This window comes from Sminthopsis crassicaudata, chromosome 3 (genome assembly GCF_048593235.1).
Source record: "Sminthopsis crassicaudata isolate SCR6 chromosome 3, ASM4859323v1, whole genome shotgun sequence".
NCBI classification, from domain to species: Eukaryota; Metazoa; Chordata; class Mammalia; order Dasyuromorphia; family Dasyuridae; genus Sminthopsis; species Sminthopsis crassicaudata.
Genome location: NC_133619.1, coordinates 487,021,830 through 487,047,050, shown reverse-complemented (window position 1 = coordinate 487,047,050; position 25,221 = coordinate 487,021,830). Strand labels below are relative to the sequence as shown.

The following is a 25,221-nucleotide window of genomic DNA, read 5'->3' as shown; positions in this document are numbered from 1 at the left end:
AAATGACACTTTGAATATCTTTATCTTAAAAAACACCAGATACAAATTTTCAACTCACTCTCATTTCTCTATAAATCTTCAAGTAATGGTAGGTCTGAATTTAAACTTTAAGGAGAAAAGTAATAAAAAGCAGTCTGTCTTATAGTATACAGAGTACTGTTGATAAAAATTCAGCCCTTTGGCCCATGTTCAGCCCTGAATCATATGCAGGGTAACTGTTACTGTACCTAGGGCTTGTTGCGTTAAACTTGTCCCTCTTCTTGCTCTAGCGCATAAAGTCTGGCAGAGACATCAGTGGCAGTGCTCGTAGCAAAAGAGAGGGAAGTTCGGGCAGTGGTAAGTATTTTCAGTTCTTCTAAAGCTGTGGAATAGTGAAATTTCCAGCATGTGGTTTCTAGAAGAAATAGGATCTTGAAGTAGTAATCCCTGATATCTTCTTTTTTTCTGCTAACTGGATTTGGGGCACAAGGGCCTGGGATAGCATTCTAATTAGTGAGAGGAGTGAACAACTTGCATAGCTGAAAATTCATCAAAAAAATTATATTTTAAAAGAAATATGGTTTTATTCATTTCAACTGTATTTTAACATAAACTATGATAAAGTTAGGTCTTCTGAAACTGAATGGATAGATTTAAAAATTATAATCAGCCTAGTAATAGATATAAATGAGTACTTACATGAATATAGTTTTATCTTAAAACATTCTTATTAAAATGTTATTTTACCAATTTATTTAGATAAATACTTTTTTTTGTAAGTATTGCAAAGCTAAGCTTCAATTCAAATTAAGGTTGAATTATTGTGGATGCCAAATTAATAGAGACTAAATGAGGTTTTTACTATGTTTTTGTTTATAATTCTGGATTTTAAGAAAGTACCATGAGAAGTAGTGGAATGTGGTAGTATACTAAAAGTCAAGAGTCTTTATTCCTACTTGTGGCTTCATTACTTGCCTTGCACAAGTTCTTTTTTCTCTCTGTTTCAATTTCCCTATCAGTGTAGGATTTCTTAACTTTAGAGGAATGTTGTCATATTGAAATTTTGAAAATGAATTAATTAATTTGGATAACAAATGCTAAATTATTATATATATATATATATACACATATATATACATATATAAAATTATAGATGTAGAGATAAATACCCAGATGTTTAAAGATATATCTATATGTGTGCATTTATGTAATATGTACATGACCCAGGCCATAGACATAGACCAATTGTATTTTTGTGTCCCTATTTATAATATGGTAATTGATTTAAGAATAAAAATTGATGCTTAGTCAATCTGATTAACTCTCTGTTCTGTGTCCCATTTACCTTTTCAAGTGCTGAATTCTCACCTAAAGTTTTAACTTCCCATCCAGAATCTGATATTAATAGTATTCCTAAGTAGAGAAAAGAAAAGAAACTCTAGTCAATCCAACCAACATTTATTGAATGACTGTTTTCCTCAGAGCACTGTACAAAGGCACTAGAGGATATGTATGTTATTATTAATTACATATATTCACATATACACATACACATACACATATATATACACACACAATAGTATAATAGTACACAATACTGGTGAGATGAAGGAGATGGCTTTTGAGTTGAGCTTTATATAATGTATAAAAACTCAACAGCAAGTGGAGATGAGAGGCATAATGTGATAAAGGGTTAGATGTGAAAGTTCCAGGTATATATGGGTTTGGGCCCCAAGTCGAGTTTAGCCAGAAAATATTATATGTGAAGAGGAGTAATAGGAGGTTAGACCACACTGAAGAGGCATCATTCTGTAGAGAAGCATTTGAACTTTATTCAGGCAGCAAAGGAACCATTGAAGAGTTCTAAGAAAAGAACCATTGAGGCAGCTTTGCATCCTGACCTTGGTAATCCACATTCAAACTACTGTGTTCCTGTGTTCTCTCATGATTTAAGTCTGTAACATGCCATTTAGCACTGAATTTCCTTTCTTCAAACCCGAGTCTTCCATGGTTCAGCCCTATTTACTTGGTACTATATTTCTCTGCCACCACTCACCTGTCAGACCACTTGCCACTTTTTCCCCCACCAAATATATGCAAAGATAGCTTTCTACATTCCCCTTTGCAAAACTTTTGTGTTCCAAATTTTTCTTCCTTTCTCCTCCTTTCCTCCTTCCCCAAACAGCAAGCAATCTAAAATAATTAAACATGCACAATTCTTCTAAACATATTTCCATAATTCATCATACAGTTCAAGAAAAATCAGATCAAAAATGAAAAAAAAAAAAAAACCAAGAAAAAAAAACCAACAAACAACAAAAAAAAAGGAGAAAATAATTATGTTTTGATCTACATTCAGTCTCCTTAGTGTTCTCTCTCTGGATATGGATGGCACTTCCATCCCAAGTCTATGAATTGACTTGAACCACCTCATTGCTGAAAAGAGACAAGTCTATTAGAATTGATCATCACATAATCTTGTTACTGTGTTCAATGTTTTCTTGATTCTGCTCACTTCACTCAGCATTAGTTCATGTAAGTCTTTCCAAGTATTTCTGAAATCAGCCTGCTGCTCATTTCTTGTAGAACAATAATATTCCATTATCTTCATATACCATAATTCATTCAGCCATTTCCCCAACAGTTGAACATTCACTCAGTTTCCATTTCTCTGCCGCTACAAAAAGGACTACTACAAACATTTTTGCACACCATCGTTCTTGATCTCTCTGTAGCCTTTGACATTGTTGATCACCCTCTTCTTGATAATCTCTTCTTTCTAGGTTTTTGGGACACTCTCTCCTGCTTCTCCTTTTACTTATCAGATTGCTCTTTTTCAGTCTCCTTTGCTGAATCCTCATCCATATCACATTCTCTAACCATAGATATACCCAAAACCTAGGCTCTGTCTTGGGCTTTCTTCTCCCTCAAGAAAATTTCACTTTGTGATCTCATCAGTTCCTATGGATTAAATTTATCACCTATATGCTGATAATTCTCATATCCACCTATCCTGCCTTAAACTTCTGCTGTCCTTTAATCTTACATTTCTAACTATCTTTCAGACCTCTCAAACTATGCCCAGTAGACATCTTAAACTCAAAATGTCTAAGACAGAACTCATTAGCTTTTCCCCTAAAGCTTCCTCACCTTATCGCCTTGCTCCATACTTTGTTACTGTCAAGGTCATAATCCTTCTAGTTTCCCAAACTCACAATGTAGATGTAATCTTCAGCTCCCATTGCCACATGCAATCTTTTGCCAACCCTGTCAAATTCATCTTGAAACACTCCCTTCTCAGATATTGCCACCTCATATTTGAACCACTGCAGTCAGCCTGCTGCCGAGTCTGCTTGTCTCAAGTCTCTTCCGATCATACCCTGAACATCCCAGTGATTCTGAATTCCTTTGGGTTATTATCCAAACCTCATCCATCACCCTCAACCCTCCCACCTCAAATTTTCATTCTAACTCTACCCAATCCTTCCACTGTGCCCTCTGAAATGCCTGTTCCATACCCATCAACCTTAACCATCATAAAGCTTTTCTTCTCTCATTCCTTTCAACTTCTAGTTATTTCTGAAACTTTACTCCTTCCAGATGTCACAGCCTTCCTGACCATTCTTTCCAATACTGGCTGTACTTTTACATATTTTCCCTCAGAGTGGAAGTTAGACTATGCTTTGCTCCCCATTGTCACTTCCAAATTCTTTCTCTAGCTCCAGAGATATATCAATTAGTTACAGCTTCATCTCTAAGGTTCATGCTATTCATCTCTACTACTCAATAAAAACCCTGTTTGCTGTTATCTACAGACCTCCAGGTCACTCCTCATCCTTCCTAAATGAGTTTAGTACATGGCTCACAATTCTTCTCTTCCCCATTCCTGCCTTCATACAAGGGGACTTCAACATGTGTAATGACTTTTCCTCAAACATCTTAACATTCAGTTCCTCGGTTTACTCGCTTTTCATGACCATTCTTCCATCCCACTTCTGTCTTACATGAAGGTGGTCATATCCTTGGTGATCTTGCAATCACTCACAAATATATTATTATTTCCTCTATCTTCAGGAATTCTCAAATATCCTTATGCAAACATTATTTATTGGCTTTCCATCTCTCCTCCTTCCTTCCCTCACCAAATTCTACTCTTTGCCTACACCATAACCTCGATCCCTCAGTTCTCTCCCTAGCCAATTCCCTTATACTAGATATTTTCTTATCTCTTTCCTACTTTTACATTTTGTTGAACCATTCAACCATCTCTTCTCTCTAGTCCCTTGCTCTCTTATCATTTCACGGATCTAAGTCTTAGCCTTGGATCTCCCTCCCATCATCCCATCACCTAGGATCCTATAAACTTGCTGCTTAACAAAGGTAAACTCATACAACTGTTTTGTTTCGGTTAAATTTATCTTATAACCTAAACTGGACCCTACTGCTAGGTATAATAATATCTCCCTTAAAATTTACTATCCCACTCTCTACAAAGACTGTCTCTCATGATGAGTTAACCTAAATCCCTCATTATAGCTAATCCTTCTACCTGCTTAAATGATTCCATGCCATTGCATCTTCTCCAGTATATTGCCACCTGTCATACCCACTGTATCACTTATTTTCATCTCTATGTACTGAATTCTTCCCTGCTACCTACAGATAGACCCGTGTCTCTCCTATCCTCAAAAAATCTTCACTTGATCTTTCTATCTCTAGAACTATTATCCTCAATGCTTTTTTACCTTTGTAGCTAACCTCCTTGAACATATATAATATATGCCTTAAGTTTTCTCCTTTTGACCTAAAGAAAACTATTTTCTTCAAATTTACAAGTGGATCTTTTAATTGACAAATTCAGTGGACTCCTTTCAATCTTTTTCTCCTTAATCTCTTTGTAGCTTTTGACACAGCATATCCCATTTGGTAATTTCTTCTAAGTTTTCAGGACCCCATTATTAGCTGGTTCTCCTATCAGACTACTTATCATTCTTACTTGCTGAATCCTCATTTATCATTTCTATACTAGTGATTCTTAAATTACCTATTCCTCCTTAACCACTCTGATAACTCTCAGTGATATATCTCCAGTTACTTTTTTGACATCCCAAACTAGATATCCAGTAGACATCTTAAACTTAGTGTGTCAAAAATGAAATACACTATCTTTACCACTAAATCTGCTGGCTTCCCTAGGTAAAAAATCCCAACTAAAATCTTACCTTCTATAGGAAGCCTTTCCCAATTCCTCTTAATTCTGCTCTCTGTCTTCCTATTATTCTGTACATAGCTTATTTGTACCTGTTTGTTTGCTTGTTGTCTTATTTGCTTATAATATTATTCATTATATTGTAAACTTCTTGAGGGCAGGAACTTTAGCTTTAGCCTCTTTTTTTTTTTTTTTTTTTTTTAAAGCACAGTAACTGACATATCACTTAATATTACCTATTACTTAACTGACCAATTGACTTAGACCTTCTATTGCCTATCCTACTCCTGCATGGATAGGTAACTGGATTTTGGATCATTTTCTCTAGAGAAACTGAGCTGCCAATGTGAGACTTGCCTTTAAACTGATACCACATATATACCTTTTTCTCAAAAAAGAGATTTTTCTTTTTATCTTTATTCCAACTTCTGACATCTGAACTTGATCCAGCCCTGAAGTTCTGCCTTCATGGGTGATGAGATCCTTTTCATCTCAGTTCAAGCCTGTCCCCCTGATAGCATTAGGATAGCATAGTGAACCCCAAAATAACTTGGAAGCCGAGACTAGGATTCTTCACTAGCCATTATCAAACAGTGAAATCGACTTACATTCTAAAGAAAAGATTTCCATTTGAATTTTTTGCCAATACATCAAACTTAAAATCTTAGATTCCCCTTTGACTCCTCCTTCCTATTTATATCTCATATCCCTCAATCACTGAAGCTTATTGAGTCTACCTCCACCATATCACTTGCATTAATCCCAGTCTACATTGCTACAGTTGAAACCCCTCCCTCAAATGCAACAATCACAGTACTTCATAGCATTCCCAAGCCTTACCTAATGGGCTCTACTTATTCTCCGGAACTATAAAATTTGATTGCCATGGCTTCTATGTCACAGGAGTTTCTCTCTTAAGTAGATCTCCAAATCTTGATTCATTTTCTTGCCTTGGCCATTCAACATTAGATTTAGAAGTATACTCTGAAACTTGTCCCAGTGGATTTCTTTCCATCAGTACCAGGAGTATTCCTGAGAGCCACGGACCTAACAAACAAAATACTGTGTCCCATATCAAAGAAGCTGGATGAGGACCACCAAACACAGCTGGATGTTGCCCTCATTTAATAGCAAATTGGGAATAGATGATGTAATTTCCCTTGAGGTAAAGAACCAGAAGTTCTCTGAAATTTTGAGCATGCAGAAGAAGAGTTCATTAACTACCATACAAAAACTTATGAGGTAGTAGAGAACTTATTAAAACTGGCCAATTCCATTGCCCTTTTAGGTATTCAGGACCCCCTAGAAATTCCAGCCTTGGCTCCTGGCTACTTGTTTTCAGTTTAGGTTCCTAGGGACCTTTCCTATTATTTTTTAAAATTTTAGAACCTTACTCAGATAGGCTTTCATCTGAAATCAATATCCCCACGCAGACATTTGAAGATGTCTCTTAGATGTGACAAAAATAAAAAAATAAAATATAATGGGACCAGTAAAATGACAGCAACATGCAGAATTTTAACACTTTTTAACATAGTCTTCTGTATTAGGAATCTTTTCATTGATATGAAATGATAAAGTCAAATACTAGAAATGGAACAACTCTGTAGTCAGATTTAATTTATCTATCTTGATATCATGATTTCATAATTTGTTTAAAATTTGAGGTACTACCTTCCAGAACCTCAATATTTATATTTTCTTGGGTTTTTCCCTCCATTTAACAAATCACTATTAGTCTGTTTTGAAAGTTTTCCCATCCAAAGTTTGATTACTAAATTTTATTTCCTTTTTTGAGAAAGAAACTTTTTAAAATGAAATCTGTTACCATCCTATTCAGACTATCATAATAAGTTTTAAAAGGAAATGAATGAAGATTTTTGCAATGAAAACAGTAACACAGAAATTTATTATTCTTTTGGTAGCATGCATTTCATAAATACTTCCTTGGACTCAGATAATCCTGAAATAATGAAAGCAAAGAAATAAATTGCCCAGCTTAAGTTTCATTTCGCTATTCTTAAATGAAGCCATATTTGAATTGATGGATTGAATCGCCTAGACTTGACTACTCATATAACTTGGTAGCTGATAAAGGGAAAACTGTATTTAGTAGATCACAGACTGTAAAGGCCTTCTATAAGAGGATCTTCAGCCACTGAAGAATAGTATCTTTGCCTTGATTAGTTGTTGAGCCTGATGCCAAGAAACTTTTTGAACCCATGGTAAGTAGAAATGTATTGGTAGCAACAGAAAGGTTTTTACAGGAAGGTAATGACACTAACTTAACAGAATATTGAGATTACAAGAAATTGCCATCCTTTCCTATATAAGATATTGAGCATGATGATTATATATGCAGTTAGCCTTTAGGGTCCCATGGAGACAAATCTAATGTAACCCATTCTTCCTGATTAAGTGGCAAAAGGTATGACTGGTATAAGAAATCACAAATGTGGTTAAACTTGGGCCAATTCAAACTGTTGAGCTTAATTTATTCCTTAATAATTATAACCCAGTGAGGACTCTGAAAAGGTTCATAATAATAGATTGATGATAGAGCCAGAGATCCAATTAAATGAGAAACTCCCAGATCTGGAGCAGTACAAGAAGACACTTTGCAAAAAAGTTTGAGTTTAGGTGGTGCTAGAAAACTATTAAAAGTATTTACTAAGATTGTGTGTGAGAAAGATTATTCTGGTGGCTATTCATAATGCTATTTGGAGGAGGTAAAATAGTTTCTTGTCAAAGTCCAAGTGAATGGTATTAAATGGTATTAAAGTTGAAATATCTGAGGAAATAAGAGAATTTGTTTACAATAGGATAGGATAGAATTCCAGAAGTCATAGTGGAATAGTGTAGACCCAGATTGAAGTCCAATTTGGAAGATATAAGAGTGATTAAAATAAAAGTGTAGATTAGAAGAATGCAGTTAAGGTATGCTACTTGTACCTAAGATATTGAAACCAGATAACTACGATACCTAGGAACCAATATAACATTAAGGAGATTTTTGTGATATATTCCCCTGATAGAAGATTTATAATATTAAGCCATCCCAGGATTTCAAATAGAATTTGGAATATTGAAGTTATATATGCATGGATTTAAATTTAAATTTATTGTTTCTTTTAAAAAAAAATTCTGAGTTCCAAATTTTTCTCCCTTTTATTCTCTTATCCCTTCCCCACTCCCTGAGGCAAACAATATTATATCACTTATACATGTAAAATCATCTAAAATCTTTCTATAGTAACCAAATTGCAATCCCAAAAAAAGGAAGAATGAAAAAGTAAGAAAATTATCTACTTCAATTTATACTCAGAGTTCAACAGTTCTTTCTCTGAAGGTGGATAGCATTTTTCATCATGAGTCCTTCAGAAATGTCTTGGATCATTGTATTTATCAGAGTGGCAAAGTCTTTCACAGTTGATCATCATAACAATATTACTCTTAATATTACATTATGACAATATTACATCTTAACAATATCACAACATTAGCTCACTTCACTTTGCATCAGTTCATATAAGTCTTCCCATGTTTTTCTGAAACCATTCCCCTTGTCATTTCTGTTAGCACAATAATATTCCTCTCAATCACATGCCACAACTTAACTTACCCAGCCATTCTCCCATTAATGCCTTCACTTTCCAATTCTCTGCTACCACACTCAACAACAACAAAAAAAAGCCACAATAAGAATTTTTATACATAAAGATCTTTTCTCTTTTTCTCTGATCTGTTTGGGATACAGACTTAGTAGTGGCATTGCTGGGTCAGAAGATATGCACAGTTTTCTAGCCCTTTGGACACAATTCTAAATTGTTTTCCAGAATGGTTGGACTAGTTCCACCAGAAGTTCATTACTTAACCTATTTTTACTCATCCTCTCCAGCATTTGCCATTTTTGATAGGTATGAGGTGTTATCTTGCAATTGTTTTAATTTGCCTTTCTCTAATCAGAAGTGATTTAGAACATTTTATCATATATTCATAAATAGCTTTACTTTCTTTTTCTGAAAATTGCTTATATCCTTTGATCATTTATCAATTGGGGAATGGATTTTTACAAATTTGACTCAATTTTATATTCAATATATATATTTGAGAAATGAAGTCTTTATCAGAAAAACTTGAAGTAAGATTTTTTTATATCACTGCTTTGAATATGATTCCTTTTAGCAAAACTTAATTTCCCTGTTCTCTTTTAAAAATTAGATCTATTTTTACTTATGCTTAGTCTGACATCATGATTCCTACCATTGCCATTTTTTTTTTTTTACCACAGTTGAAGCATTATAGATTCTCTTCCCTTTGATTTTAACTCTATGTATGTCTTTTCAAATATGTCTCTGGCAAACAACAAATTGTTGTTTTCTAGATTTTGATCCATTCTGTTGTCTCCTTGTTTTATGGATGAGCTCATCTCATTCACATTCACAGAAAATTGATGTTTTGATATATATCCCATGAAATTTCTTCTCTAGATTCCCTTTGTTAAAAATTTTTTACAAGCAATTGGAGTATGGAGATAGGACAAGAGAGAAAGGCTACATTTAAGTTCAGCCTTGTGCTGATATTTTAGGATCTATCCTGTTTTCAAAAAGAAAGGAATAAAAGCCTTGGGTTAGGAGTTCAGCCTTATTTTTGGTCTTGTGGCTAAATATCTTCTCAAGAGTTGGATTTCTGATTTGTTCCTGATTGTGTAGCTATCTAGTACTGCCTTAGGAACTGGACTTCCTACCCTCCCTCCCCACCTCCAAACCTGTTCTCACTGTATTTGAACTCACTGCTGACAATCATTCATCGGCTCTCTACCTTTGCTCTGGGAGATAACCACATTCACAGGATCATGGTAGGATCTAGATTAGGATAAGATCTTAGTGGGGTTTTAGTCCAACCCTTCATTTTAAAGAGGAGTAAACTCTAGTCCATGCAGTTAAAGAATTTGCTTCACATCACACAGTTAGTAAGCTTCAGAGTTAGGATTTGATCTCAAGCCCTCCAACGTCAGTCAGAGCTATGCTATTTCTCCAGTTTGGATTTTTTGATAACATTTTGTCTTTTCCCTACCACTAAAAACAATAAAAGCTATTAATCTTCCAGTTTATGACTTAAGTCTTTGAATATCAGTTCTTTAAATAGTCATTCTCTGGCCTTCCTTCCATGTTCTAACTTTTAGCCAACTTCATGGTCTTGTTCTTCCAGGCTTTTTATAGTCTGAACTGCCCTTCTGCCAGACCACATACTGAACTCAAGTCACAGTATTGTTTCATTTACTTCTTATTTAATGAGAAAAACTAACTTGAAGGAAAATGATTAAGAGATACTTCCTTCCCTGAACTAGGACATCTGGACTAACGGTCTTGCCCAACTCTTACGATCTCCTCTAGCTCCATTCTTCATTACCTAAGCACAGGATGAATGAACTAGATTCCACCCCCTGCCTACCCTCTGGAGGCTCAAGTTAATTCTTATTATAAATTTTTATTGTTAAATAACAATGATACTTATAGAGCACATTAAGGTTTATCACTATATGATGATTAAATATTTTACATATAAATTTATTTCTGTTAATTCTAAATCATATGCTTGAACTTGTCTGTATTACTATTATCTATATGGTTGAGTGGAGTTCAATAAATTATATAAACCATGTATAAAACTTATAAATATTTGTACATATTAATCATGTTAATGTAATAGCAACACATTGGATTTGACAACTTTTATACCACATTCTCAAAACCTAAACTAATCTCTAAAAATAAATTGGTTATCTTGAGATTCTGAGAAACCAATGCTTTTTTTGTAACTTTGTATTAGAATAGCAGCAAAGTAAAAGGAGCCTGCAAGTGTAGCCAAAGTACAAGGATTCATTACATTGGGAAGCAATAGTTGATTTTCAGAAGTATATGGTGGGTGAGACTTATGGAGTTACCTGAAATTAGGAGTCTATCTGACTACAATTTTGAGCATATATATTTAAATTAAATAATAATAAATATTTATTGTTTGATTAATTATCTGATTGCACTTAAAATGTTAGGTTTTAGATAAATTCCCTGTGTTCCATCACTTTAATTGGGGAATTCTTCAATTTGATCACTTCCTAATCTACCTCTTTTACATCTATTACATGAACAAGCTTATGTTTTCTGGTTATACTAGAAGACATATTAATTTATTCATGCTGCTGAGGTATCCCTTGGTTTTTTGGTCTAGATTGGTTGTTTCAACCAACTGTTAGAGAACTATCAGTGAGGAAATTCTATTACAGGCACCTTATCTGTAACTTAACATTTTTAGACAATTGCCTGAGACTTTAAAATATTGTCACGCAATCCATGTGCAGTAGAGGCAGGGAATGAATCCAGGTGGTCTTGACTAATAGGCCAACTTATCTACTATGCAACCCTGCCTCTCATGGTACCATTTAAGAGACAGAAAATTTAATAGTTCCATCATGTCTTTATAATAATTTTTAATTTCTAAGCTACAAAATAAAAGCTCTTTTATTGCTGGTTTTAATATACCTAATATGATAAGGTAATGAAGCTTCAGAATTGATTATAACATTTTTCTTTATAGTAAGAAATAAAATCCAAATATACATGCTAACCAAAATAGTGTTATCATTTAATGGAATGATCTTTTAAATAATTTTTATTGATTTATTATTTTAAAATCTAAACAGGTATTATATGTATATATAATACTAAACAAATCTTACTTAGAACTCAGAAAAAATCTTTGCAGTTGTCTGTTAGCTTCTTTACAGAAATGTTTTTCATTATTTCATATTTAAAGAAAAATGTTTCATTTAATTGCCAACTTACATTCTCACTATTAGTTTTTTTTCTCATTTCCATTAACACTTTATTTAGTATGATTTCAATTTCCATTTCTCTCCTTCTAAGCTGTTCTTTTTTTTCTTAGTAATTTATTCTTGATGTGAATTGTAAACTTCATATAATAGGCCAGTTTAAATTTTTTTACTTATTTTAGAATTCACATATTTATTCTAATGGTTGTTGCAAATTACAGATAAAGGACACGTATTACATTGAAATTGAATTATTCTTATTCAGTTTTTTAAAAATACAATGAAACCTTATAAATTTGGACTATTCATGAAACCCAGTATATTACCACCCCCAAACTGATTTCCTTTTTTCTTTTGCCACCACCCAAGAATAAAAAAGTTATTTTTTCCTATCAAAAATTGGACTGTATCCTAACTTCTCTACCCTCTTTCTACTCTCACCTCTGTTCCTTCCATCTCCTGTCATCTTTGCTGTCTAGCAGTTTCCTTTTAAATGCCTTGGCTTCAAGTAAATAACTATAATGTGAGAGAATTTTTGAGTTCAAGTTGTATATGGCTGAGGTGTATCTCAAATATAATTTCACATTTACAGTTTTGAAGCACTATACAATGCCTTCAAAATTTTCTTTTATCACTTCCCACTTAAGTTGACAGACTCTTTCTCTAGGGCCTAATCCATGGGGTTTCAGTTCTTTGGACTAGTCAACCCTATTTTTATTCTTTAGTTTTAGTTTTAGCTACCCTTTCTATCATCTCATCTGATTTTCTCCCTTCCTTCTCCCCTCTTCTCCTTCATCTCTCTTCTAATAGCCTACAATGGTAGGAAAAGCACTGGACTTTAGGGTCAAAAGCTGAGTTTGAGGCCTATTTTTTCTAGTTATTAATTGTGTGACCCCGATGACAGGCACTTCATTCCACCTCTCTAACTGAATGGATGAATGAGCACTTATTAAATGCTTAGGATACAAATACAAAAGTGAGTCAATCTCTGCCCTAAAGGAGTTTATCTTCTATAGGGAGAAACTACATACACAGGGGAATGGTAGCCAGAAAGAGATAGAGAGGAGTACGTATCCCAGTAACATGATCAGCTCTGCCCAATCTGATGGAGATTATAACATAACATACTTACAAATCTAGATATTGAGGATCTTTATGTAGGGCTTCCACAGTTGGGTATATTAAGTTCCCTCATCTAAACCTCAGTTTCCTCATCTGTTAAGTGAAGATAATGATACTTTCACTTTGAGGGTCAATGAAATATTATATATAAAAACACTTTGAAAACTGTAAAGTACTATTTAAATATAGTAGTAAGGATTATATTCCCTAGAAATCTTATATTTCTTTCTTATCTCTCCATTTTTTATACCAGTGCTATTAAAAAATATCCTATAATAATCTATAAATCACTTTCTTTATGATCATGTGATTCAGAGGTGAACGATATTTATAGAGATTTTAGTCTAATCTCCTCATCATACAAATAAGGAAACTGAGGTCCATAGTCATAAAACTAGTAACTAGCAGAGTCAGAATTTGAATCCAGATCTTTTGAACTCAGACTCCAGTAACTTACTCTGTCACAAGAAGCTGCCTATCCCCTCTTACTTTCTTCTATCTTTGTTTCTTAAAAGCACTTGTTACTTCTAAGGAATTAGCCTCAGTTTATAACAGTCTCATTCAAGAAATCATAATTTGCACTTGAATGCTAATCTTCCCTTTTACAATACTGAAAAATTCTTAAAACTTAGCATTTTAACATGAAAATCCCTAGCGAATTTTTTTTTTTTAAACTGGATAGGGGATAGGGCATTTTTGTCAATAACTAAAAGAGTAGTCTCAGCAAAATGAGAATATTTTAAAAGAAATTAATTGTTTGAATTTAACAAAAAATATACTGAACCTATAATTATTTTAACAAATGAACATAGACAAAGTGCCTTAATATATGTGTTTCTTTCTAATTAGCATTTTCAAATATAATTAGTTTATTATGTAAAATATACTTTTAAAGTGCTTGATGGTACTTTACAACTATTTGCAATAATTTTAATGTGTCTCTGGGCAACTTTGTTTCACATTAATTTGTTTAATAAACTTCTTTTCATCTATAATTCAAAAATAAATTTCAGCCCAGCTTATGAGTACATTATCACCAATTCTAAATTAGTGTAGTCCAAGTTATTTATTATAGTTGAAAAAGCAGTAGAGCCTAACCAGGACTTTTTATATTATAGGAACATATGATCTTAGAGCTGGAAGGGACCTTAAAGGTCATCAGGTCCAATCTCCTCATTTCACAGGTGAGGAAAATAAGACCCAGAGAGGTTGTGATTTGCCCATGGTCACATTACCAATTAGTGCCAAAGCTGGGACTGGAACCCATATCCCTGGACTCCCAATCCTATGCTCTTTTTATTACTGATTCTGTCCATTACTCGACTCAAGATATTTTAGTTTGTTTTACAAGATTAACTTCATAAGAAATAGATGTATTTTAATTATTTGGAGTAAAAATGCATTACTATTTTATATGCAGACTCTCTCTTTAAGGCTATGTCTCCTCGCTACCAAAACATCTAGTCAATTCAGTGAAAAAAAAGTCAGTCAAAACTACCTCACTGCTGGCACTTCCTGGAAAGTTAGCTTCGATTGTAAGAGGAAGGAACCCCAGAACCCTGAGTGCTGCTGATCAGGTGGTCAGACTAAAGTAAAACATACAGTAGGTACTATACAAATCAGATGTCTTATAGTCACTATTAGTAACGGTAATGTCCTGGAAAACATAAAAGTTGGGAAAATATCTTTTTCTGCCCCCTGAATTAACTGAATTTTAAGGGCCAGATCTTCCATATATTTGTGTTTATCCCCAAAGGAATGCGGTTTGTGGTTTTCTATTTTAGCACAGTACTTGCATTTTATGACATTTTGAGCATTGGAATTAGTAAGCTTAATTTTAAAAATTATATTTCCCATAAATATCATTTGTGATTTTAAAAGGTTTGTTACATTCTTAGGTGTTATTTGTATTATGTTCCTTGGGCCAATATATTTCCTCAAGGAATATCTCTCTTAATGTTATGAAGAAAGGTAATAGAAAAATATGATCAATGAGTAGAAAGTAACTTTATAGCTGACTTGTACCTTTTCCACAAAGTGTACACGTTACATAATATTACATATGTGTAATATTTTCTAAAAATTCAGACTTTTAATTTTATGTTTATACTTTGCTAATCAAAATATATTCCAAGAGTGAGTAAGCATTTTGAGTTGCAAGTCACTTCCTAACTTTTGCTGAACCTTGATGAGGGAAAACAGTCAGAAAGCATTTGTCAAGTTCTCAAGTGGGAAGTGACAAAGACTTAACTGTTACCAACGAACTTACAATGTAATGGGAGACTAGACAACTCTAAATACCAGTGAGAAATAAAGAAAAAAGAGACTTTGTATCTGTTTTTGGCATTTAATTTTTTTTTGTTTTGTATCATCACAATTTTTGTACTTGTCTTATTCTCCTTACTAAATTGTGAGTTCAAGAACATGTTTTCATCTTTTTAATTTACCCAAAACCACCTAGCATAGTATCTTGTGCATAGCAGATACTCAATCCATACTTATGTTGTTGAGTCTTTGGTGACCCCTAATTAGAAAATCACAGACCCCTTCTTTTATTAAGGTCCATAATAATAGAGTGACTTTCCCACTGAAAATGTCATTCTCAGTTTATCAGCAATACTAGTAAAGGAGCTGTTTTTCTTTCAGATTGAACCCACAAACCTGGATCAATCATCCCTGTTGGACAGCTTTATACATTCTCATTTGCTCAATATACTAAATGTAACAAAAATAAATTTATATTAATAATGAATGGACAGAGTGTGACCCTGGTCAAGTCACTTAGTCAATTCCCATATGGTGCAAATCAGTGGAGAGAATTTCCTCACTTTCCTTACACAGGCTTTTTAAAAAGTAGATATATCAAAAGACACTCCTTTAGCCCACATTGGCCCCTCTATCACAGTTTCCAAAAGAAAACTGCATTTTTGCTGGGACATACTTCTGTACTATATTCTAATATATTACATGCTCTCAATAATATTCCATCACCTTTCATCGTTCTTGTGGGTTGGTGATCCCTATATGTCAATCACTGGTGTCTAGGCTCCTATTAACACTCTTCATATTCACTAATAAAGTCCCAGGAGTTCCTCCTCTTGTCTAGTCAGTAGTTACAACTGTTAAAACTGAGTACATGGCTTTTGGAATAATATGCTGGTTCTAGGTTCTTCTGTTCTAAGGGCTATCCTCCTATCTTTGCAACTTCTTTATCTCTGGTTGGGCAACATAGACTATCTTCCGTGAATAGAGTCTTTATTTTTCCATCAGAGTAATAGACTTTTCTCCTTTGAAGTTGATCCCTCTGCTTAAAGTCAGCCCCTGACTAGAGTTGGATGATATATTCCTGATTTAATCTTAGCACTCCATTTAGGACCCCCCAAATAATTATAGCCTACTTGGATAGAGGCTTGGTAAGCCACTGAAATTATACCTTTAATAAGCATTGGAAACAAGTGATAAAATATTCTGGAGTTATCAGTAACATGCTTAGATTATAAACCCCTATCCCAAGTAGAATATTCTGTACGTTCATATAATACTCAATCAAATTGATTCAAAAGACCATAGATCTTACTTTTACACCACTTAAACAGCTTATTATTCTGTAAATAGGGTTACATTTGTACATAATTAAATGTAGGTCCTTAGGAAGTATTTCAATAAAGTAATAATGCTGGTTTTTAACAAATTACAAATCCACTGAGGGATCGTTTTTACAAGGTATTTCAGGGAGGAGAAGAAACAAAAATGTGAGGAAAAAAATCACTACTTCCACATCCTTATATAATATTCATAAAAATGAATTACATATATATGGAAGGTATCACCAATGAAAATGTGAGATAGAAACTGGTAGGCTTTCACAAATTATTCTCCATTCCCCCTCCCCCAAAAAATATTTTGGTAGAGCAAAAGGTTCTCTTGCACAGATGATTCTTTCATGAACATGTGAAGGTCATGCAAGATTCTTTGATAAAATGAAATTCACTTAGCATTAATTAAGCACCTACTATGTGCAAAGCAATATACTAGGTCATTGAAATCTGAGGACAAACCCCAAAACCCTCAAGTTGCTTAAATTCTTCTGAGGGATAAATCATGTACACAGGTAAATATAAACAAAATAATACAAAGTAATTTCAGCAGAAGATTAATAACTTGAGATAGAGAGGGTGCCAGAAAGACTTCAGGTAGAATTTGGTCCTCTTGAAGAGATCTAGGGATTCCAAGAAATGGAATCAAAGAGGGAAAGCATTTCAGGCCTAGGGAATGAGAAAGAGGCTGGAATCTAAAGTATATGATGGTGAGTAATGTGATATAGAGTATGGAACAAAAGTGTAAAAAGCTTCAGATTCTGAATATAGGAGTTTGTTCTTTATCCCGGAGGCAGAAAGGAATCACTTACCGGGGTTGACATCACTACGCCTGTGCTGTAGGAGGGTAAATGTGTGAGACACATTGGAGAGGAAAGAAAATAAAAGTAAAAATCCTATTAGGAGATTGCAGCAGCCTAGATGAGAAGGAATGAGAGCCTGACCTATGAAGTGAGACAAGATAACTATAGAAAAGGAATGAAAGAGAAGTGGAGGTAGAATTAACAAGACTTGGTAGTTGATTAGATATGTGGGATACTTGAGAGAGAAGAGTTAATGATTATTTCAAGGGTGCAAACCATGATTTCTAGAAGATTGTGGCAGTTAGATGGGAAGTTAGACAGAAGGTTGGGTTTGGAGGAAAAGTTCTGCTTTGTCCATGTTGAGTTTGAGATGCCTGTGGGATGTCAAGATAGAAATGTCGGTTATAGTTGGTGATGTGGGGTTAGAGAATTAAGGAGAAAGAAGAGCAATTAGCATGTAAATTTGTGATTTTACTTCATGGAGGTGGGTCATTAAATCCATGAGAGCTAAAGAAACCTAGAGCAAGGACTCTTAACATTTTTTGTGTGTGATGAACATTCTTGGCAGCTCAAGAAGCCTCTGGCTTCACCCCTTCTCAGAATGTCTTTAAACACATAAAATAAAAAATATGAAATTATTTTTTAAAAAAAGTTTTTTTTTTTCTCATCCAAGTTCACCAACCCCCTGAAATATATCTATAGATGCCTTAGAGATTCTTAGGTTAAGAGCCTCTGACCTAATTAGAAAAAATCCAAGACAGAGAAAGCCTTAGAATCTACCAGGATGTAGGACATAGATGATAATCTAGCAAAGGCTATTGGATCAAACAAAGAAGATGACCAGAAGAAAATAGTGGCAAAAAACCTAGGAACAGTGAGTATCCAAGAAGAAAAGGGGTTTTCAGCCATGTCAAAAATAGCAAGTGATCAAGAAAGACTCAAGCATTAACAGAAGCCTTCTCTCCAAAGTATAGATCTTGTTTCAGGTAACTAGCAAAGTTAGGTTAATATTACGAATTCAATGGGATACTGCTTGTTTATGTTCAGCTTCAATGCACCTTCACCAAATATTGGCTAAATTCAGGTATTTCATGCAAAGGAAAACCCAAAATGATGAGAAATTTTAGAAAGGAAAAAGTCCCTTATCCTCCATTTCATGGAGGAGGTGAAACCTGAGCTGGGCCTTGAGAGGAAGGATGGATTTCAATTATGAGAGATGGGAAGAATACATTTTAGTTATGGAATTTCCTATTTCTCACTGCCTAATCATATGCTATACTCCCCATTTTTGTGGGGAAGGGTTGGAGAAGTGGGATAAGAAAAGTTCAGTAACAAGGTCAAAAAAACTTAAATAGAACCTAAATGAGGGATGAGAAGAGCTAGAGGAAATCCTGTTTTATCAGCAAAGTGTCTCTGCTCACATTGAGAGAACAACAGAGGGTACTAGAACAGATAGATGCTAATAATGTTCTCAGCTGAGGTTGAATATTACAAGAGATGATACTCAGAATGTAAATTAGATCCAGAGCATTGAAGGCCTTGGTTTTCAGGACAAGGAGGCTAATCTTTATTCGTTTGGTAGTAGGGAATGATCAGAGGCTTCTAAACAAAGGAATTATATGGTATGAATAGTAAATTATATAAATTAGCCAAGGTATGACTTTAGAAAGTCAGTCAAGTAGTTGAGACTAGGACCACAAAGCCAACTAAGAGATTTTTACAGTAGTATATGTTGAAAGGTAATAAGAGGGAGAAATAGGGTGGCTACAGTAGGTTTAAAAAAGGAATACAAGAGACATTGTGGAGATAGGTCAACTCGACTTAACAAGTAATTACATTTGGGGAAAAGTGAGTAATAACTCCAAAGTTTAATGTCCAGTTGGGAGGGTTGGTACCAGAAACAAGTTGAAAGTTGGAGAAGGGACAAGTTTTAGGGGAAGATGATGTTTAGTTTTTGATACATCAAACATAAGTTCCCTAGAGGTCATCTGAGTGGTGATAGCTATGCATATGGAACTAAAATTCTAGAGAGATGTCAGACTTGGAAAAATATAAATTTGGGAATTATTTTTATAGTGGTGCTAATTGAAATCATAGATTTGAAGAAGAAAGACAGATTTTGGGAGAAGGCAAAGGCAGTTATAGGTACAGAGTATGGAAGGAATTTGGGTCAACAAAGGGGACACACAAAAGAAGCTTTTAGAGAAGTAGAACTGTGATACATTATTGTCAAAGAAAACAGAAAAATTAATATGAGATTATCACTAGTATTAGACTCTGCAGATAGAGGTTAAGGAGAATGAGAACCAAAAAAGTAAATTCATCAATAGAGATCATTAAATGAGAGAGAGAAGAGGGAGGGAGAGGGAGAGATCAGTTTTATTAGAGTGACGAGAGACTATGGATGAAAAAGTGAAAGAAATGATTCTGGATTGCTCTTTTTAGAAATTTAGGAAGAAGGAAAAAAGATAGCTTGAAGAGCAGCAAGGATAAGCAAAAGTTTGAAGATTTTGTTTTTTGTCTTAGGACAACTTCAGAGTCTCAGAATCAAAAGAGGTCTCAAATGCTGATAGCTGAATACAAAGTTTCTCTGGTCTAAAATCTATATTATAAGTTATAAGTGATCATCCAGCCTTATCTTCAAGATCTTCAGTGAAGGAGAACCTCTAGCTCCAAGACAGCTGATTCCACTAGTTGAATGGTTCTAATCGTTAAGAAATTTCTTTAAATGAAGCCTAAATTTCCCACTTGGTAACTTCTAACCATCGCTCCTAGTTCTGTCATTTGGGGTAAAGCACAACCTGTCTAACCTCTCTTTCACATAGGAGCTCTTTAAATATTTGAAAATAGTCATGTGTGCCTCACCTACAAATCTCTTTAGGGGAAATATCCCCATTTCTTCAACTGATCTTTGTATGGTATAATATCACAGCCTTTCATCATCCTGGTGTCTACTTATAGCTCTCCCATACTAAGTTTGTGATATTAATTTTTCAAGATTAAATATAAGATTTTGTATTTTTCCTTATTAAATCTCACCAACTTAGATTTGTTTTTTTGGATACTGATTCTGTCATCTAGAAGTTTAGCTGTTTCTCTCAGCTTTGTGTTATCTGTGAGTTTGATAAGCATGCTATCAATGCTTTTGCCCAAGTCTTTGATAAAAATATTAAGCAGCCTAGTCTCTGAAAATGCTTTACTATAGACTTCTTTTCTAGGTGCTATTTGGCCAGTAAACACGACCATTTGAGTCTGATTATTCAATTTTGAATTCACACACACACACACACACACACACACACACACACTCTCTCTCTCTCTCTCTCTCTCTCTCTCTCTTTCTCTCTCATGTAGCCCATAATTTTCCATCTTTTCCATAAGAATAACTATATAGATAGCATTCTGATCTACTTGCTTGCTAGTAAAACAATAGAAATAAGGTTATTCTTGGCAGAAAGAAAGGGACTTCCCAAGAGAAAAAGATTGGAGATGTTGAAAGAGAAGACATAATTGATAGACCAAAGCCATGAAGGAAGAAGAGGATAAAAACATCAAGGACACAATTTGAGTGATTATTCTTGGCAAGAAGGCTGGCCACTTCACCATCTAAGACTAAAGGGGAAAAATATATTCAAGATCCTAGAATGATCTGGAACTCGCATGGATAACTTTGACCTTGGGAAAGTATTAGGTGAAGTAATCTACTGATGTGAGAGGGAGGACATGTAGTTAGAAGATTTAGGGAGAGATATTAGGAACAATCACAATTTGGAATAAGGTATAAAGTTGGAATATAAGTAAAAGTATTTCCAAGCACTAATGAAAGCCATATTGAAATTTAATGGAATAAATTTGTAATGGACCTAGTTAAAATAGGCTATTTCCTCCAATATTTAGCCTATCAGAAGTAGTGCTTATGATTGGGTTTGATTCTCAGAATCCACATGAGATACCCACAAGAGACTTTCAAAAATTACCACTTTAACTCCTGTCTGGTCTGTGATCCCATAATGCTAAAATTGCTCAGTTTCACTTAATCAATGTAGATTGGTCCTAATTTTTATTTGAAGGTAAACTTTCTGGAACTACAGATATTATAAGTGTTTGGGACATAGCAAGAATAGGGCTTCCTCATCAGACTACTTGGACAACATATACTTCTATTATAGGTTATGGTATATACAATGAACACTTTGGAAATAAGGACACCTGGTCTTGGCAGAAAGTCCTTTGTATTAAACTACTAGGACAAAGGAAAATCAAACTATCCTTAAAACCATCAGAAACTTACTGATAAAGAATTATCTGGCAACCAGCTGGCTAGCAAAAACAAAACAAAAAAAAAAATGTTTAAAGTTGGACCATTATATCAGATGGTCTGAGCATCACATTTAGGAGAAGACAAAACTGGGAATAGACTGAGCTACTGAGCTACGTATTTGCATGAAAGATCTTAGAACCAAATTACTGCAGACAGTGTCTGAAAATGTGAATACTAGAGAAAGTCCTCTTAGCTGTTTAGAGCAACAAAGCCATCCTACACTGTTTAGAGAAGCTCCTTTGGATAATATCACCCATGTTTTACCTAAATAAGTCTTGGGTTATTTAAGTACAGTCCTGTATGAGAACCATATTTTTCATCTAGGCCTTATGACCTGGCAGAATCTGATTCCTAAGACATAGAAGAAGTCAATCAAGTAAAGAGTTTATGCAACCCCAAATCTCAAAAACTTAATGTTTTCCTATGTTATCAACACCAAAAAATATATCTGTGAAAAATTGGATCAGTGTGCTATTGTTATTGTGGCATCCAGTCCAAAATGATCAAGTACTTTTAAAACTGATCTGACTAAAAGGCATGGTTTCTTAAGGTATTTTCCATGAACACTTCATCCTTTCCCTTTCCTTATTTGAAATGCCTATCACTTATTCCCTGATAAATTCTTACTGCCTTGAAGAGACCTTATGTTAAAGCCCTCTATCAGATCCCATTCTTAATTCAAACATTGTCCCTTATCTTCTCAAACACTCTTTAGGAGAATTTTCCTAGTCCTGATCACTTCACCCAGAAAGGTATGCTCCAAGCTCTGACATGAACTTCCCATCCACTATAAATTTAACAATTAATCTTGGTCTTTCCCCAGTTTTGTTTTCCAATCCCTGAAATTCATCCCCCCTTTTCTATCCCCATCATCTTCATCATCTGCTGAAATACTTTAAGGCTTAGCTCACGTTGTTACCTATTCCTCTTTCTATGTTTTTCTTACCTCTTTGGTTGACTCCTTATATTTTTAAATCCCTTCTATGCTCTTCTTCTAATTTATATTATTTATATTACCCTTATTTCCCCCATTAGTGTGTAAGTTCCTTAAAGCTGGGACTGGTATCTTATTCATCTTTTTATCTCCCATAATACCTTGCTTAAATGCTTGTCAGATTGGATCAAATTAATTATCAGTGCTAAAAACAAGAATATTTTACTTCATTTCATCAGGTCATAGTATCATTCATATATTTACTTGACTATTTCCAAAAAACTCACAAAGAGCTCATTAGTGTAAAGTACTTCTAATATTCCATTTAAATTTCTTGCACATCTCATTTTGATGTCTTCATAAATCTCCTATTTGGTCATAAATTGGCCAAAAATATTCATTACATAATGACGAATCACCATTTGATAATAAGTCTCTCTGGATGTAGCTAGGCCGAGCCTTGTAGGAGAGAGAAATGCACAATGTATTATCAGGCCCATACTCAAAGACTTTACCAGCATGGACAGGACTAGCAGAGTTTTTGCTCTGTTGTCAGAGCTTTTAAGAACCCAGAATAACCTCTCTGACAGGATGAGGGTATCACAGTAAGACTTTAGTGAAAGGCCATGCAATGAATGCCACAAAAAAAGTTATACTTAATACATCCTTGATAAGAAATGTCTTTTATAGTAATTTAATTCTTACAGAGAACAAATATAGGACATGAGACATCAATTCTTGATTTATTCTGCATTTGGGTGTCCTTTGCTTTTGATGATTTTCCCCAACTACTCTGGCAAAAATCTCTCTTCCCTTGTAAGGCAAATTCACTTTTTATTTGAAGACAGCATATGGTGAAAGTTTATGTAGCAGGTTTCTTAGTTTTAATTCATTTGTGTCTTGAATAGAGCCTGTGTTATGTAAGTCACCTAACCTACAAAAAGACTTCATAGTTTAAAACATGGCATGCTAGCATGTCTCAAACAGGTGTGTGTTGTTTTTCCTGCCTACCATGGTTGATGTTTTTATAACATCAGTCAAGGCAAGGTGCAGTCTCCCTTGCAAGCAGAAGGAGTTAGACTTTATCCCAGCTGACAGGATTTCAGTCTTAGTAATAAAACAAAAAAGCAGTTCAAGGTTTCATTAGCAGAAAAAACATTGGCCATATCCAAAATGCTGCTTTAACAGTGAGATTGGAATTTTGCTTTATCTGAGTGTCAGATAGTTGTCAGGACAGCTACATTCCATGGGGCCCTACACACTAACCAGGGCTTTGAATAGAATGTGCACACCCGGCTATAAAGGCAGAAATGTCTGTACAAGCAACAATTCCTTACTTTTACATTGAGTTTTACAGTTTTCAAAGCATTTTCCACATGACCTCATTTTACTGATTCTCCAAAATGTTCTCATGAGAAAGGCAAGGTAGATATTCTTGGCCCCATTTTGCAGATTAAGAAACAGACTTAGAGGTCACTTGCCAAAAATCACAATAAGACCAGCAAGTGACAAAATCTAGGTTCATGTGACTCCTTCCTATCCGCTGCTCTTGCTAACTAAGAAGATAGCTAAATGTGTGCTTCTAATACCCTTTACCAGAGAGATTTTCCCTGCTAAAAGATTCAAATGCTAGGTTATTCTTTAAATTATTACTGGAAAGTCAACTATTCAGATATAGTTAACTTCAAAATCTTGATGACATAATCTACATATTCTCAAGCCAAAATATTTCACAAGTTGAATATTTAATATTTTGAAATTGGGTATATATAAATTTCTCTGTATATATATAAAATATATATATATATACATACATATATATAAATATATATATATAAAACAATAGAAATTTATTTTGAGTAGAATTGAAGGAATCTATGTCATCATATACTCCAGTCTACTTATTTTACACAAAAGGAACTGAGGTTCAGAGAAGGTTATATGACTTGCCCAAAATTAAACTTCTAATGGCAAAAACAAAGCTAGGTTTATAAGCTAGAAAGTTGAATGTGAAATTTTTTTAACTTATCAGCTCATCCTCACTCTAGAAAACACTCATCATTTGAATTAAGTTGACATGAATTTAACATCATCTTGGTAATTCAAATATAAAATGAAGCCAAGCTAAAAGCAGTTACATTTTTTAAAACTTCTCTTAGATGGCTAGCTTTTCTCTAGGAACAGTTTCTTGCTTTAAAAAAACCACAATACACATTACTTTATCCAAACCTAGAAATAAAAGTTTGTAAAAGATTTAAAGTGTAGGGGGAGGGAGAATGTATTCAAAATAATCATTCACAATTCAAATTCTTAGAAAAAAATTTCTAAACTACGTCTATTTCAACTCAATTCAACAATCATTTAGTAGTCATTTTCTATGTGCCAAATACTTTACCCAGCACAGAAAATACAAAGACAAAAATGA

General features: G+C 34.2%; 1 protein-coding gene across 5 annotated transcripts in view; it reads left to right on the top strand.

Annotated features, from left to right (window-relative positions):
* The window catches only part of IFT88 (intraflagellar transport 88), a 96,929-nt gene that overhangs the window by 69,738 nt on the left and 1,970 nt on the right, over positions 1-25,221 (top strand). For 2 of the 5 annotated variants that reach the window (XM_074303683.1, XM_074303684.1), the window contains 2 exons: positions 270-336; positions 14,261-14,326. In XM_074303683.1, the coding sequence (XP_074159784.1) occupies positions 270-336; positions 14,261-14,326 (133 nt within the window). Of the gene's footprint in view, positions 1-269; positions 337-14,260; positions 14,327-14,562; positions 14,676-25,221 lie in introns of those variants that run through there. The other 3 variants (XM_074303686.1, XM_074303685.1, XM_074303687.1) reach the window with 2 other exon arrangements.